This window comes from Talpa europaea (assembly GCF_964194135.1).
Source record: "Talpa europaea genome assembly, chromosome: 3".
Classification (NCBI taxonomy): domain Eukaryota; kingdom Metazoa; phylum Chordata; class Mammalia; order Eulipotyphla; family Talpidae; genus Talpa; species Talpa europaea.
The window spans coordinates 46,660,572-46,677,231 of record NC_140069.1 but is presented as its reverse complement, the minus strand read 5'-3'; the positions used below and the strand labels follow the sequence as shown (position 1 = coordinate 46,677,231).

At 33.2% G+C, this 16,660-nt stretch overlaps 1 protein-coding gene across 2 annotated transcripts in view; it reads right to left on the bottom strand.

Annotated features, from left to right (window-relative positions):
• Nucleotides 1-15,265, bottom strand: part of STAU2 (staufen double-stranded RNA binding protein 2) — a gene marked incomplete at its 3' end in the record, with an annotated part of 226,201 nt that extends 210,936 nt beyond the window's left edge. Inside the window, exons 1-2 of one of the 2 annotated variants that reach the window (XM_084230139.1) lie at nucleotides 15,125-15,265; nucleotides 3,622-3,781 (exon numbers count right to left, since the gene is read on the bottom strand). In XM_084230139.1, the coding sequence (XP_084086265.1) occupies nucleotides 3,622-3,781; nucleotides 15,125-15,238 (274 nt within the window). In that variant the 5' untranslated portion in view covers nucleotides 15,239-15,265. The remainder of the gene's footprint in view (nucleotides 1-3,621; nucleotides 3,782-15,124) is intronic. The other variant, XM_084230140.1, reaches the window with a different exon arrangement.
• Nucleotides 15,266-16,660: the final 1,395 nt, after the last annotated feature.

Sequence of the window (16,660 nt, the reverse complement as noted above, 5' to 3'; positions counted from 1 at the left end):
TCTCCAGGATGTAACTATTATTTAAGACCCAGGACTATATCCTTCTTTCACTGCAGTTTATAAAGAGGAATGGATTTTCTTTTTAATAAATGGTGCTGGGCCTCCCTGTGGTGCAGGGGTTAAAGACTCAAGGCTATCAAACTATCGCCAGCCACTGCGGCATGAGTTCAATCCCAACTAGGGAGCTAACCCACATGGCACAGCAGATCTCTCCTGTCTTACCCACTGCTCCCCTCAGCAGTGTATTTTAGTATATCTGCCTGTTCTGCTCCTGACTCTGTCTCTGGTGAATCCTCTTACCCCCCCACACTTTTGGCCTACAACTTAGCTCTTGAATGCATAAATAAAAAATAAATCTTTTTTTTAAAAAGGAGCTGTGTTAACTGAATATCTATAAATTAAACCTAGATCACCTGCTACATAAACTCTAGTTCTTGATAAATCTAAAATTAAATTAAAAAATAAAGCTGCTTAGAATAAAATAAGGTTATTGTCATAACTTTGTGGGAGACAAAGATGTTTTAAATGGTATACAAAAAAAGCACTAACCCTAAGAATAAAGACTAATAAACTAAACATCATTAAAATTAAAATTTCTGTTCATTAAAGTATACTATTATAAGTATGGAAAGATATTTGCAATATACACATCCAACAAAAGATGTAAATTCAGAACACATGAGATTATAATTTTTTATTGTAATAAAATGTAATAAAATTTTTATTACAATAAAAAATGTAAGTTTTTTTAAAAAGATAATGCAGTTTTTTTAAATGGGAAAAATATTTCAACCAGCACTCCACAATAGAAGCAATCCTAATATAAACAGGTTTGTGAAAAGGTATTCATTTATACTTGCTTCTAGGGATATGCAAATTAAAACCACAATGAATTACTACTGTTCCCACTACAGAACAGCTAAAAAATTTGAAAGCTGAAGATACCATATGTTGACAAGGATGTGGAGAGCTCTCATATACTACTAGTGGGAGGGAAAACTGATACTGCTTGATATCTTATATTAATACTGAACACAAGCCAGTTATATTTATTCCCCACAGAAAGATAAATATATGCAAGAATGATGTCAGCAATATTATTTCTAGTAGTCCAAAACTGGAAACAACCCAAATGTCCATCAATAATAGTATAATGAATAAGTAAATTCTGGCACATTCATGCAATGGAATTCAATTGGCAATGAAATATTACACTGTTAAAGATAACAGAGATAGGGCCTCCCTGGTGGCGCAAGGGGTTAAGACTCAGTACTATCAAGCTGTTGGCAGCCACTGCAGCATAGGTTCTATCCCCAGTCAGGGAGGTGACCCACATGGCCCAGCAAACCTCTCCTGACTCGCCCACTACTCCCCACAGCAGTGTATTTGAGTCAATCTACCTGTTCTGCTCCCCATTCTGTCTCTGGTAGGTTCTCTCTCCCCCCCCACACACACACCTCTGGCCTATATTCAGGCTCTTGTATGCATAAATAAATAAATCTTTAAAAAAAAAAAAGATAACAGAAAAGAATACCAAGAACATTGGGAGGAAAAAGCTGCCACAAAAGAATATAGTGTATGACTCCAAAAAGCAGACACAATGAATCTAAAACTATAGAAAGCAGAATAGCTGTTCCATTTGGAGTTGTTTAACTGCTACAAGGGGGCATGAGGGAAGTTTCTGAGCAATGATAAAGCCTCTGGTATGCAGTGCAAAATTCCACTAAGGCTCTATAAATTGTAATGTGTACCTTTGTCTGTACACAGTATGATAGTTTATTTTAAAAGTTTGTGCCCCAAAATCTATTCATTCTCTCAACCCACTGCAACAATATCTGTTCCATTCCTGCTACTGCTACCAATAATTTTACAAAGCAGGGGGCAAACAGTATTCAATGCACATGAATTTCTTTTTCTCTTTCTTCACTCACAACCCATGGCAATGGTTTCCTAACTTACCTTGCTTTCTGTATTTTCCACCTTCTATTTATCTATCAAACTGAAATTCCTAAAAGGGTCTTTTAAATACAGCTGCTCAGAAATATTAACTCCCCCAAACTACAAATAAAATTACCTAAAAGTTGCCATCCCAGTTGATCACTATTCACTCCCCCAACTACATCTTCAGTTTTATCTCTTATTACTAACCTGTTCTAATTAAAGACAAACTACCAAAAAAATTGTTTACCAAACCCATTGTTCGGAATCCTATTTCAATGCCATTTCTCACAATAGTCTCTCAACCTAGTATATTATTTCCTCTTCCTGACTACTCTTTATCCAAGGCCACTATCTTACCTCAAGTACTATGGTCCACATTTATCATTATCTATGATACTAATGACTGTCATTATTTACTTGGTGTTTAACTTTACCATCAAGTTATGTATTTACATATACAACTGTTAAATCCTTACAGAAAAGGTCAATTGTTTTTATACTTCACAGATATATATTAAAGTCAAGCCTCTATTAATCAACAGAGGTAGTGATATGGGGCTAAAAATCAACCAATAATCTGGAGAGATTTTTAATGATGAAAAAGTAGGTAGTCTCTTAGCAACTTCAAACTAAATAGTTCTTTTTCTTTATTGTAATGACATTTAGGCTGAGTTACACTTGCTTAATAAGTACCAGAATCAATTAAACAGAAGCAAAAGGACTTACAAAAGAATAGACAATGTCTACCAAGCACATGCCACATAAGAAAGAAGTATCTGCATGAGTTGATTACTAGCATAAGTATCTGCTCACAAATCTACCAAACAAATTAATTTATCTATCCAATTAAATAGATTAGAGAGTACTGTTGGTCAGTATGTGTTCTTTTTACTTCATAAGAAAAATTTAAAGCAGTATTAGTCACAAAGTAACCACTTGATTCAGTAAATTAAGGAATTAATAATTGGAGATACAGCTGATATTAAACTTAGGCAACTTAAAGTTGATATTACCTATTCATGAACTACATCCACTATAGCTTTGCCTCTTTCCAATAGCTAATTGGACATACAGTGCTGTTGGTATTGCATGCATTATGCTGTATGGTATTATATGGTATGCCATCAGAACAACTTCTAAAAATTATTCTTAGGGTTTTAAATTAGCATACTCATTAACTTAATAGTATATCACACACAGGTGGTTTTGTTTTGGATTTATAGGTTTCTTAATAAAGTTCCTATAAATGTTCTAAAGTAAGTATTAATCATATCTACATGATCAAAAAATAAGATGTATAAGGCTAATTTTATAATTATTAAACTACCAAAAAAACTCTTTAATTACTAAATTATATGTCCTGTGTCTTAAAAAGTGAAACTGATCATTTCTATCATTACTTTAGAGAAAAAAACCCAGTAATGTTTTCTGTTTTTTGTATACAAACATCTTTTTGCCAACATTTAAAAAATAATGCACCTTTATAGCACCTACCAAAACAAATCTTAAAAATAATTACCATTACCTTCCTCATTCCTCACCTTCAGTTATTATTCAGCTGTTGTGTGTGTACATGAATACCTGCAGATTGTGCAACCAGCCTGCTATAAAGGAAAATACAGAGAACAAACACATGTAGAACACTGCGGTATGACAGAAGGAGACAAGTCAGTATCATACCTGGGTTATTATTAACATTGCTTTTGGGTGGTTTCTGAACCGGTTTGGGAAGCGTAGATTCAGTCAAAGCTTTATTAGCAACAGCCTGTTGGGCTTTCTTTATACTGCTTCCTTCGGATTCCCATGTCTGCTCACCAAGGCTCAGTTGCACTGAGAACATCTTTGAAAAACAAAAATAGACATAAAAACATTAAAGTATTTCAAGAAAATTTTGATATGTTGTCTGAGAGAAAAATATATTAGTGAGAATCAAAATTTTACAGCTAGAGGTAACTTACAGATCATTCCTGCTAAACAATGTTAAGAGATTGTGCCAAATTCTTTTCTATTCTGTCCAAAGGTTTAATGGCAGTTGTACGTGTACATTTTGGGTAAAATAAATCAAAAGGGAAACTCTCTCCTTATAGAATCATATTGTTAATGTCATTAAGCATTCCTCAAAACAAAGTAGAATAAGAAAAACTAAGAATTCAAAAAGCCCTACTTTTACACTTTTATAAAATCTAGTTCCTTAAAGTTTATACTTAATACAATCTAGTCTATGAGTTAGGCATCTATGAAATATTGTCACCAAGAACCTCTCAAAATTTCCCAAACATTTAACTAATCACCAAATCTGTCAATTTTAACCCTCATAAATATTTCTCAAAACTCTCTCCTCTCTCTGCCAGTGACAATGCATTGGACCCAGTCTTTCATCATCTTTATATTAGCTATAATAATCTCCTGATTATTGCTAAAGCTACCTTTCTAAAATTCAAATCCAACTGCATCGTCCCAATCACCACCCCCAAACCAGGTTACAAACCTTCAAGTATTCCCATTCTACCATGGTACCAAAAGTTCTACCCATTCATCTTCATTTCACATCCACCCCTCCCTTTTTAATACTAATATTCCATTCATATCGTATTTCCATATAAGCCCAAAAACCTACTGTTCATCTTTAAAATTTAGGACCAAATTACAGGATACATATGCAATCCACTGTTTCATTCCACAGTTGGCTTATTACTTTGTAGGAACACAAACTAATAATCCAAAAATACTTATTAGCTAAAAACAAATATGTGTATTTCTACAGAAAGGATATCAGATAAAAAGCACCTTAACCAAATGATTAAAGTTAGCATCGTCAATAATCATACAAACTGATATCATGTACAACCTGATATTTTCCAAAGAGAAGTACAGTTTTCTTGGCCAAAAACATTAACCTCAACTTAACCATAGGGAAGAAATCAGATAGGCCAAGATTATAGTCTGTAAGACAACTGGCCCAAAGTCTTCAAAAAATGTCAAAGTAGTGAATGGAAAAAATAGAATGAAAGAATTCAACAGAGTTGTCTTGAACTGAAAGAGGATAAAATACATGTATGATTCCTGAATGGGTTTGTACTGAGAAGAAACGTAAGTCCAAAGGGCATTTAGAGAAAAACTAGGAAGCTTTGATTATAGACTATATTAAATAACATATTCAGTCAATGTTAAATTTCTTGAGTGATGATATTATTGTGGTTATACAGAAAAATGTCTTTGATCTTACAAGACAGAGATTCAAGTATTTAAGGGTATAATAGAGTCATGTTAGTTGAGATTTATTTTTAAACTATTCAAGGAAAAGAATATGCCAATATGAAGGAAAAAGAAATAAAGCAAATACATTAATGATTAGTAAGTCTGAAAGATGTGCGTGTCCATTGTACTAATCCTTAAATAGTTTCTGTAGATTTTCAGGTTTTTAAAACACATAATTGAAAAATATTTACAACCACGAGAAATTGAAAATATACACATCTGCTAAAAGTGATTTTTTCTTTTATTTTGATTCATTTTAAAGTGCACACATAAGAGGAGGCCCAGTGGAGCAGATAGAGAATTACTGGGGCTTTCTTTGGTGGTGGGAATTGTATGAAAACATAAATTCCTAGAGGTTTGAACCTATAACCTCAACAAAAATATAGTGTTGTAAGCCAACATGACACCAAAAACATAACTGGGAGAAAAAAAGAATATAAGCCATCAAATGGCTCCCCTAGAGTAAGCATAAATTCACAAAAGATTTCAAAATTAATAAAAACATTAATTCAGAAATAAAATCAGATGCTTGTGGACTGATACTAATATATGTCAGTAATAAGTTATCTGTGCTATAATTTTTTTTCAAATATGAAATACACAAAATCTCATTACAGGTAAGCATTACCAACTGAATTTTTATAATTGATTTTTTATAATTTAAGACATTGTTTAACAGGCACTTGTAGCTTGTTCACACTTGAAAAAATTAAGTTGTAGAAATTTATTACAAATTTTCTTTAAAAATATCAACTTGATCAGTTATGAAAGAAGTTAAAATCATCAAAAGATACATTGAGATAGCAACTGATTTTGAAGATAGGGAACCAAACCGAGACTCACTCTGAACCCTAATTAAGTGATATGTTGGCCCCCTCCAAAAAAGAATGCCATTTCTCATTAGTAGACCTATTACAATAAATTATACTCAATTATTATATTTTAAACTTCATCATAAAACATTTGTGGAAATTTTAAAAATAAAATAAATACCTAAAGCAAATTTATCTGATTTTAAAATAATTTTTCAATGCTTCATTCCTCATTTTTTCAAATTTCTGTATTTAAGAAATCTGCTACAAAGAATATCATTTCCTTTATTCTCACTCCATTCAACTCACAAGCCAGAATGCTGCATCCATTATTCTTCTATTAATTCAGGTTCAAAATCTCAATAGCTTCTTTGTTTATCCTTGCCTCCCTTAGACCGTTTAACATCTCAAACTGCTCCTGGTAATGTCTACTGTCACCACATCAGTATAAAGCCCCTATAAACACAAACTCAGAACACTTCATTTACCTCCATTCTCCAATCTTTCCTGACCTTACAGATGTCACCATTTTCTCAGCTCACAACTAAGACACATTTGAGCAGTTTTCCTTGTCTCCATTTCTCTTTCCATTCTCACCTTGTCCAATTACCAAAATATTGATTCCACTTCAAAAATATTTTTCAAATCTGTCTTCCTCTCCTTATACTTTATACCTCTCCTTTGCCAATGTCTTAGTGGAAGAATATTAATATTGCTCTCCTAAATTACTACAAGACCATCACAAAATCATGACCTTTAACATTAAGACTTTCCCATACCAGCTATCTTTCTTACATCCATCAAAGTGAACATTCTACAAAATTTAAATTTATCCAAGTCAATCCCCTTCTTTGCTCTCTTAAGAAATCCCACTACAGGGGCCTCCCTGATGGCGCAAGGGGTTAAGACACAACCTATGAAGCAATCTGCAGCCTCTGCAGCACAAGTTCAATCCCTGGCCAGCCTAGGGAGCAAACCACATGGCTTAGCAGACCTCTCCTGTCTCACTCATTGCTCCCCTCAGCAGTGTATTTCAGTCAGTTGGACTGCTCTGTTCCCCACTCTGTCTCTGGGGAATTATCTCACCCCCAACACCTCTGTCTTGTACCCCAGAGCTCTTGTATGCATAAATAAATAAATCTTTTTTTAAAAAAAAAAAGAAATCTCACTACACTGTATACCCAAACTAATACAATGTTTTATGTCAATTTTATCTCAATAAAACTTGAGAAACAAAAATAATTTCACACAATAAAAATTTAATAATTCCAAGTAGGATCTTGAGACACACTGTTTAGAAGTTCCAGTCAAGGTTCCACGACTTACTATGCAACATTAGGTAAGTCATTATTCTTTCTAATTCTGTTTTCTTAATTGTTTTATAAAATGGAGCTAACAAGAACTTATATGATGGTTGTAAAAATGAAAACAAAATGGGGCCTCTCCAGTGGTGCAGCAGTAGCGCGCTGGGTTGCGAAGCTGCCCGCAGCCTCTGCAGTGCTGGTTCGATCCCCAGCCGCCAGGCAAGGGTCCCATATAGCGCACAGACCTCTCCTGCCGCCCACTGCTCCCCTCAGCAGTGTACTTCATCAGTCTGCCTGTTCTGCTCCCTGCTCTAGCTCTGGTGAATTCTCTCACCCTCCCGCACTTCTGTCTATACCCAGTGCTTGTATAAATAAATAAATAAATCTTTAAAAAAAAAATTAAAACAAAATGGTGCAAATGCCCTCAGCTGAAAAAAGATTTTTTAGGCTGGATAAAAAGCAAATTCCAGCTACATGCTACCTACAAGGAATGCACTTCAAATACAAACACACATACAGCTTAAAAAAAGAAATGGGACAAAAAAAAGTCATGTTAACATAAATCAATGAAAAGAATGGTTATATTAAATAGGGCAAAGTAGATTTCAGAGCAAAGACGCTGCAACTAGTAACAGCAAAGGTTATTTCAGAAGCCAAAAAGACATAACGATACTAAAGATTTCATCAGCTAACAACACAGCTTCAAAATACATGCAGCAAAACTAACAGAACTGCAAAGAAGAAAATTCACAATTAAAATCAGACTGGATGTTCCCCTCTATAACTGATAAAGTGATTATCAGGCAAAAAACTCAAAAACTATAGACTTAAATAACTCTATCACACAACTTAACCAAGTGACATTTTTAAAACTTTCCTCCAAAAAAAAAAAAAACATAATACACATTTAGTCTCAATTTCTAACAAAACATTTATAAAGACAGACAACAGACCATTAAACAAGTCTCACTCAATAAATTCAGTTATTCAAGAGATGCAAAATATGTTCTCTGACCAAAATGAAATTAAATTAGAAAACAGTAACAGAAGTAACTCTGAAAAATTTCCAAATTATTTGGAAACAAAATAACACATTTCTAGACAACCCATGGATAAAATGAATTAAAAGGGAAGTCAGTATTTTAAATTGAATAAAAATGAAAACACTAAATCCCAAAAGATGTCATCAAAACATTGCTACAGGAAAACTTCTAGCACTAAATATCTATACTAGAAAAGAATGATCTCAAATAAGTCACTACAGTCTCCATCGTAAGAAACCAGAAAAAAAAGTGTGGTTCAGGGAGTTCCTCATTTGAAACTTGAGGCAAATAGAGGGAAAAAAGAGCAAATTAAGTTTGAAGTAAACAGAAAAAAAGTAATAAAAATAAAAGCTAACAATAATGAAATAGAAAGACAATAATGAAAAAATTCAACAAAACGATCCAAAGAATGGCTCCTTATAAAAATCAATAGTTGATAAATCTCCAGTCAGACTATTATGAAAAAAGAGGAAACACAAATTACCAATATCAAGAATGTGAATGGTTACATCACCACACATTCTAAAAGTATTAAAAACATAAAAGGGTATTTTTGAACAACTTTATGCCAATAAATTTAATCAATTTAAATTCCTTGAAAAAACACAAATTACTAAAACTCATTCAAGAAGAAATAGGTGACCTGAATACCCCCAAATATATTCAAGAAGTGGAATTTGTCACTATAAATCTTGCCACAAAGAAAGTTCTACGCCCTTATGGTTTCAATGATAAATTCTACCAAGTATTTAAGGAATAAGACAACATATACAGATTCTTCCCAAAATTTGAAGAAGAAACAATTCCCAATTTATTCTCAAAGTATTACCCTAATACCAAAAACAGAGTAAGATAGTACTGGAGGAAATAAAATAAAACTACAGACCATTATCTCTCATAGAGATAAATGTAAAAATCCTTAACAAAATATTATATTTCATTAACAAATGGAATCCATCAGTATAGAAATGAGATAATACATTATAACCAATTGCTTTGTTCCAGGAATGCAAGGGTTGATTCTATTTGAGAATCAATCTACGTAATTCACAATATCAAGAGGGTTTTTTTAATAAACCTTGTGATCATCAATCAATGCAGAAGAAACACATAACAAAAATCAATATCTACTCATATTAAAAATTCTCAGCAAACAATAAGTAAAAAGGAATTTCCTCAATTTGTTAAAAGGCATCTAAATAAAAAGCTGTATCTCACATCACAACTTATGGGGGGGGATGCATAATTTCCAATAAAATCAGGAACAAATTAGAGATGTCTATACTAATGGACATCAGGCAAGAGAATTAAATAAATGACACTCAGGTTAGAAAACAAGATGTTAAACTGTCTTAATCACAAATGGCATGAGGAGCACCCAATGGAATAAAAAAAAAAACCTTACTACAACTGATAAGTGAGTTTAGCAAGACTGCAGAATACTAGGTGAACATTTTAAATTTCCACATATTTTTATATGCTAGCAATGAGCAAAAGAACGGTCAGAAATTGCAATTTAATGCCATTTACAACAGCATCAAAAATATTAAATACTCAGGAATAAACCTAAAAGATGTGAAAAATGTGTTCACTGAAAACTACAAAATATCACTGAAAGAAATCAGGAGTATATAAACAAATGATTAATACATTCTCTGTTCATGAGTTGGCAGATTCAATTTTTCTGGTATGTTAATTTTTCCTAAATTGAGCCATAGATTCATGACAGTTCCAGCAAAGATGTTTTATAAAATGGACATGCCAACCTTAAAATTCGTATGAAAATGCCAAAGATGCAGAATAGTCAAAACACTGTTAAAAAAGATCCCAATTACAGGGCTAATTTTATCAATTTAATAATTAGAAAGTTATAGTAACCAAAAAAGCTGGGCATCTGCATAAAAAAAAGGATAATAAATCAACAGAATAGAGCCCAAAAATAAACAAATACATATAAGTGAGAGGCTGATTTTTCTACAAAGATACAAAGGCAATGCAGTAAAGTAAGTATAATTTTTTTGACAACTGGACAGTCATATGCAAAAAATAAACCTTTTTTCCAAATCTCATACCATATTAAAAACTAACTGAAAATGGCAATTAGATCTAAATGTAGATCTAAATGTAAAACCAAAAACTACAACATCTAGAGAAAAACATGGGCAAAAATCTAACCTTTTATGAGGTAATGATTTTAATTAGATATGACACTAAAAGCACAATCAATCTAACAAAGATCAAATAGGTGAGTTGGAATTCATAAAAATTAACAACTACTGCTCATTAAAAGATACTGTTAAAAAAAAAAAAGACAAGCTAAAGACTGGTAGGAAATATTTCCCAAGGCACACTAAGAAAGAATTTGTATCCAGGATATACAAATAGTGACATCATAGAAGAGTAGGCAGAGTAGGAAACTCCACTGCAGGAATAGTGCCTGCCTGCCACAATGCAAATTTGCAGCAGATATTTTACCAAGTTGTTTTTTTTTTTCATCTTATCTACTACTAATATACAGTGATACAGTTAATCTGGATACATACACCATCAAGAATTTATAAATCATCATTCTATTGGATCACACTACAGCAAGTAATTTTTTTTTCTCCAATTAAACTGAGACCCTTAAATGAGTTGCTTCAGGCCACAGAGCTGGATAATATAGAGCAAAAGGCAAGACCAAACCTGGCAAATCTAGCAAAGATTTAAAGAAGAAGAAAAAAGACAAGGTATTTTATTGGCTTGAAGGTCACTCGGTGACACCATCTATTCCAAAATAATCCTTCTCAAACTGCCAGTAATAGTACAGTTTTCTTGAAATACCTACACATGCATATTGACAAGTTATCAAAATAAGGCTTAGAGGAAAATACCATTTTATGTTATTCATGGCTCTCTTTCTTACATTCTAAATTAGTCTTCTTTTGAGATTTGAGAAAATTAAAACAATAACCCATAGAAAAAAATAAAGAACGGTATTTAGGTACTTAGGGTAGGAGGTAAACATTAAGGTAATTATTTCATTTAATAGTCACATATTAAAATTAGCCGTAAGTTTTTTCAGATTCAGTAAGAGTCAATGAAGAAAAGAAGAAAGTATGGAAACATAAGAGAGATCACTATTTCCTGTAAAGATGCATGAAAAGACAATTCAACATCTCCCTGAAGACATCAGTCTTTGTGTTTGTCAACTCTAGATACACATCTGAACCATTTTAGAGCTTAAAGATGAGAGAGCGAATATAGAAAGCAAACAGACACCTATATTAAATTACCTTATTAGTTAATATCTCAAGGATATTAATGAATTATGTCCATTTAAATTTTTCATGGCTAGTTAATATTAAGTATTAACAAACAGTACTTATAAATATTATCTTTCATTCAAGAATATGCCAATTATTCTAGTACTCTTAAAAAATGAACTATAAGCAAATTTTGCCATTTGCAACAACATGAATAGGTCTTGAGGGCATTATGCTAAATGAAATGAGTCAAACACAAGAAGACAAATACTTATATATGGATTATAAAAGAAACTAAACTCACAGATAACAGAGAACAGACTGGTGGTGGCCAGAGGTGGAAGGTGGGGTGTGGGAGAAATGGGTGAAGTGGATAAAAGGTACAAACTTACAGTTACAAAATAATCATAAGGATGTAATATACAGAGTTGTGACTATAGTTAATAATACTGCATTATATATTTTAAGGTTGCCAGAGAATAAATCTTAAGTTCTTATCACAGGGAAAAAAATTGTAACTGTGTGTAGTAGTGGATATTAATTAGACTTGTTAAGGTGATTATTTCACAATACATTCAAATATAGCATAATTATAGCTCAATTTTTAAGAAACTATTTTAGAGAGCTTTAGGTTAATTTGAGAGGCCTCTGACCAAAGCACCCAGCACAGTAGGCACAGGTTGGCAAATGAAAACTCCAAATCACCAAAGAGAATCCTAGAACTGTCGAGAAATGAAAATGTGGTCCATTTCCACAACAACAAACCTAGTCCATTAGAAGGTGAAAATAATGACAAAGAAGAAAGGTAAGGATGGGGAGAGGAGAAAAAGAGAAGCTGGAGGAATGGCTTTAAACAAGTGAGAAGGGTTGAGATCTAATATAGCAACAACCCAATTATCAACCAAGAGGAGCAGGAGAGGTAAGGATACATACACGGGATATGGAATTTTATTTTTTTATTTTTTTTTTTTGGTAAATCTTTTTTTTTTTTTTTAATAGAGGCATGCTTTTATTTATTTGTTTGCTGGTTTGTTTGTTTGTTTTTGTTTATACATGCACTGGGTACAGTCAGAAGCGCGGGAGGGTGAGAGAATTCACCAGAGCCAGAGCGGGGAGCAGAGCAGGCAGAAGGACCGAAGTACACTGCTGAGGGGAGCAGCGGGCGGCAGGAGAGGTCTGCACGCCATGTGGGACCCTCCTCTGGTGGCCGGGGGGCAGCCGGGGATCGAACCGGCGCCGCAGAGGCCGCGCGCAGTTTCGCAACCCAGCGCTCAACCGCTGCGCCACCGGGGAGGCCCGGGGATATGGAATTTTAGCTGGATATGGACACATGAAAACTGAGAAAAGTAAGAAACAGCAAAAAAAAAAAAAGGTGGTAAAAAAATCAACAGATTTGTGGTGTTGAATCACAACTGAAATCAAACTATTAGAAGAAATGAACTAGAAAGTGAGGAGGTGTCAGAGAGAGATGAGTGCTTGAGTTTAAATTATGAACTTGTAGTGACTGGTAACGCTAAGGTCAAGAACACGACCTATCACAGGATAAGCAATGTATGGCTAAAGAAGAGTAGAAGACAACTAAAGAAATGCAAAAACCAGAAAGGTCAGTATGTTGGAAGAATCACCTACTTAAATCACCAAATATTAAAACAGAAGTCATAGGGGCCTACATAGTGGCACAAGGGGTTAAGATGCAACCTATGAAGCTATCTGCAGCCACTGCAGCACTAGTTCCATCCCCCGCCATGGAGATACTCATATGGCACAGCAGACCTCTCCTGACTGGCCCACTGCTCCCCTCAGCAGTGTGTTTCAGTTGATCTGCCTGTTCTATTCCCCACTCTGTCTCTGGTGAATCATCTCACCATCCCCCGCCCAACAACTCTGGCCTACACCTCAGTTCTTATATGTATAAATAAATAAATCTTTAAAAAAATAAAAAATACATAAGTCATATTAGAGAATGAAAGTAAGCTATGAGAAATGTGATGGAATAACCCGGGAGGACATAAATGACTACCATGAGGAGATATGGCCCTTGAGTCTAATACCAAAAATTTAAATCTGGAGCCTTATCTCTAAAGGAGGAATACCTAAAACTGAAAGATGAGGAACAAAGAGGACATATGCTAAAAGAGCCACAAAATATGGAAGAATAAAATATTTATTACCCCTAAATAAGTTCAGTGTAGTACAACAGTAATGACCAACATATATCATTGCACTACAGCACAGTAATAACTACATCTGAGAAAGGTGGGTACTGCTGGAGGTCCAGTGGAGGAATGAGAGGAGATTTCAGAGAAGTTTGGAAGATATAATACGTGAGCTGAGTGTTCAAAAATGAATAAGGGCAAAAGGACCTTCACGGCAGAGAGACACTACAACACAGGCAAAGGGAGAGCTAGGAGGAAAAAAACAGGAAACATTCTAAGAAATGCGAGCAGTGTAATTAAGGCCAGAAACAGAATGAGTATAAAATGAATATAAAAAATATCAAGATTTATGACTGGACAGGTACACCAGGGTCACAACCATCTACCCTGCACAAAAGACATTATGATCAAATTAAATTATTGCCCAGAAATCCTTCATAAAGCCTTTATTAGGGAACAAAATGGAAGGATCTCCATTTCATCTTATTCCAAACTTTAAAGGAAATGCTAGGAAAACAATTCAGTAGTCAATTCTTTTATGAAAATTAACCTACTTTCATAGAAATAATTGCTTCCATACTATATACAAAAGCTTATGCTCATAATCAAAATCTCCAATATCCAAGATTAAAAATATGCCAAAGAAATAGGCATACTTTTTTAAAGAGATTACCAGAGTTCAAGCATAAATGTAGCAGTTGCAGATTTCTTTGTAACATGTGCATATGTAAACATGTAAATATGAGGTTATAAACATATATATGTATACACACACAAACACACACAGAATACTGCTTTTCCATTTAAAAGAACAATATTTTAAATGCATAGCTATAACAATGCTGGTATAAATACAACTTTTATAAATGATAAACCTTAGAATTAATCATCACATTGGAAAAGATGTCTTACTAGATATCTTACTAGATGTCTTACTAGAACAATGGTTACATCGTTAGATTTGCTGTGTCTCCATTTTTATTTTAGCAGTTGTGATTTAATAGAAAGAGCACTATATTTGGAAGCCAAAGAGTATATATTCAATGTTAGTATTGGCACTTAAAAAATATTAATCTAATTACATAATTTCTGTGCCTGAGTTTTTTAATTTACAAAATGGAAATAATTCACGTCTCATGATTTTGTTAAGGTTTTTTGTGAAGTACTGTATTTGAAAGAGCTTTGTGACCCATAATTAGCTGTAAAATTTGTTTCCTTACAGACATCAAAATATAAATTAAGAAGAAAAAGCTATCAGGCCATCCTTAGTCCCCTCCCCCCAGAGTGAAGCACAATTAAAACCTGAGATGATCAATGTGATAGACACTGATAAGCAAGTATCACCACCTCTCTTCATAACCTTACCTTCGAATGAGCAGGCCCTCTTTCTTTCAGAAGTTTATACTGAGGTTGAACTCTATTGAAACGGGCTAACTCTTTTACCAGACACATTGGAGTTTTCTCTTTGGGATTTGCCATTTTATCTTGGAGAGAAGCTGTAAATAAAAAGGCTGTAAAATTTTTGTGAAGAATGAATTTACAAAATGGAAGAAAAGCTACTTTTGACTTTTTTAGATAGAAGTCAGGTTATATATTTGGATTAAATCATTTTCATGAAACTTATTTTAAAAATTCACAATATCTAATGTCTTCTATTACATTTAACAGAAACATGTATCACATCTTAAACAATTAAGGTAACTTTTTCCCTAAGTACCTAAAAGTTGCTCTTTTATACATACATAGTAACAGCATGCTAAAAGATTTTAAAGATAATGATTTTTAGTATCTTATAACTTTCCTCTTAAAAAACTACACATAAATACATAATTCTTCTGATAAAACTAATTTCATCACTTGATCTTTTTTCCTTCTCATTTGGAGGTAGCATATTAACAGCATTAGCTCAATACCTAGGAATCAAGACCCAAGTGTAAGTACTAGCTCTTTCTTTGCTCTGTTTTTTAACCGAATTTTGAAAGCAAGAAAGAGTAATTTAACAAATGCCAATGTTCTTAATCTGAAATTAACACTTTCCATGTTTGTTTTAAGTCTTATGTTTTAAAAAAACAGCATTACATTTCAATTAAGTTTCATTTATCTTTCCCAAAAACTACTACAATACGAATTTAGAATATATTCCTCTGGGATATTTTAAAATACTTATATTCATGCACGTATATCTGTGAAGAAAAATAATCTTGCGATATATGGTTTTGTAGTCACAAAAAATAGTAATACAGTAAAGATATTTTCACAATTTACTTGATTCAGTCTTCATTATAATTTTGAGACTAACTTTATAGATCCATTGCATTACTTTTAACTGTTGTGTAATTTCCATCACAATATCATTACCACTTTTAGGTTGCTTTCAACTCTATACTCTTACAAACAACACTCAGAATGATTGTACCAAATTACCTTCCCCTGGCAGCTTGAGAACAGCCACTTCTCCCCTCAATCTTGAAAACACACAATAAGAGCAGTTCATTTTAATTTTTGATGACCTGATATTTGACAAATGTTATCCCACTGTTGTTTTTTGTTTTCCCTGCTATTATTTGAATTCACATTCACAGATTACCAGTGGAGGTAAACCATCTTCTCATACATTATGGATAATGTGGGTTTCCTCTTCTATGAACTACTTCTGTCCTTTTTCCTATTTAACATTTTATGTATTATATATATTATATTTTATTTTATGGTCTGCATTTCTAAGTCCTTCCCTAACCTGTATGATCTTAATCATTTTTACTTAAATTTACTAAGCCTTCTATTCTTATGAATTAAGATTTATTAAGGGTAATAAATCTACTTAATTCACAGGTTGTTATGAGGCTGAGATTTTTAATGGGATACTATACTTTTCTAAGTTATATCACAAATATTACAGCT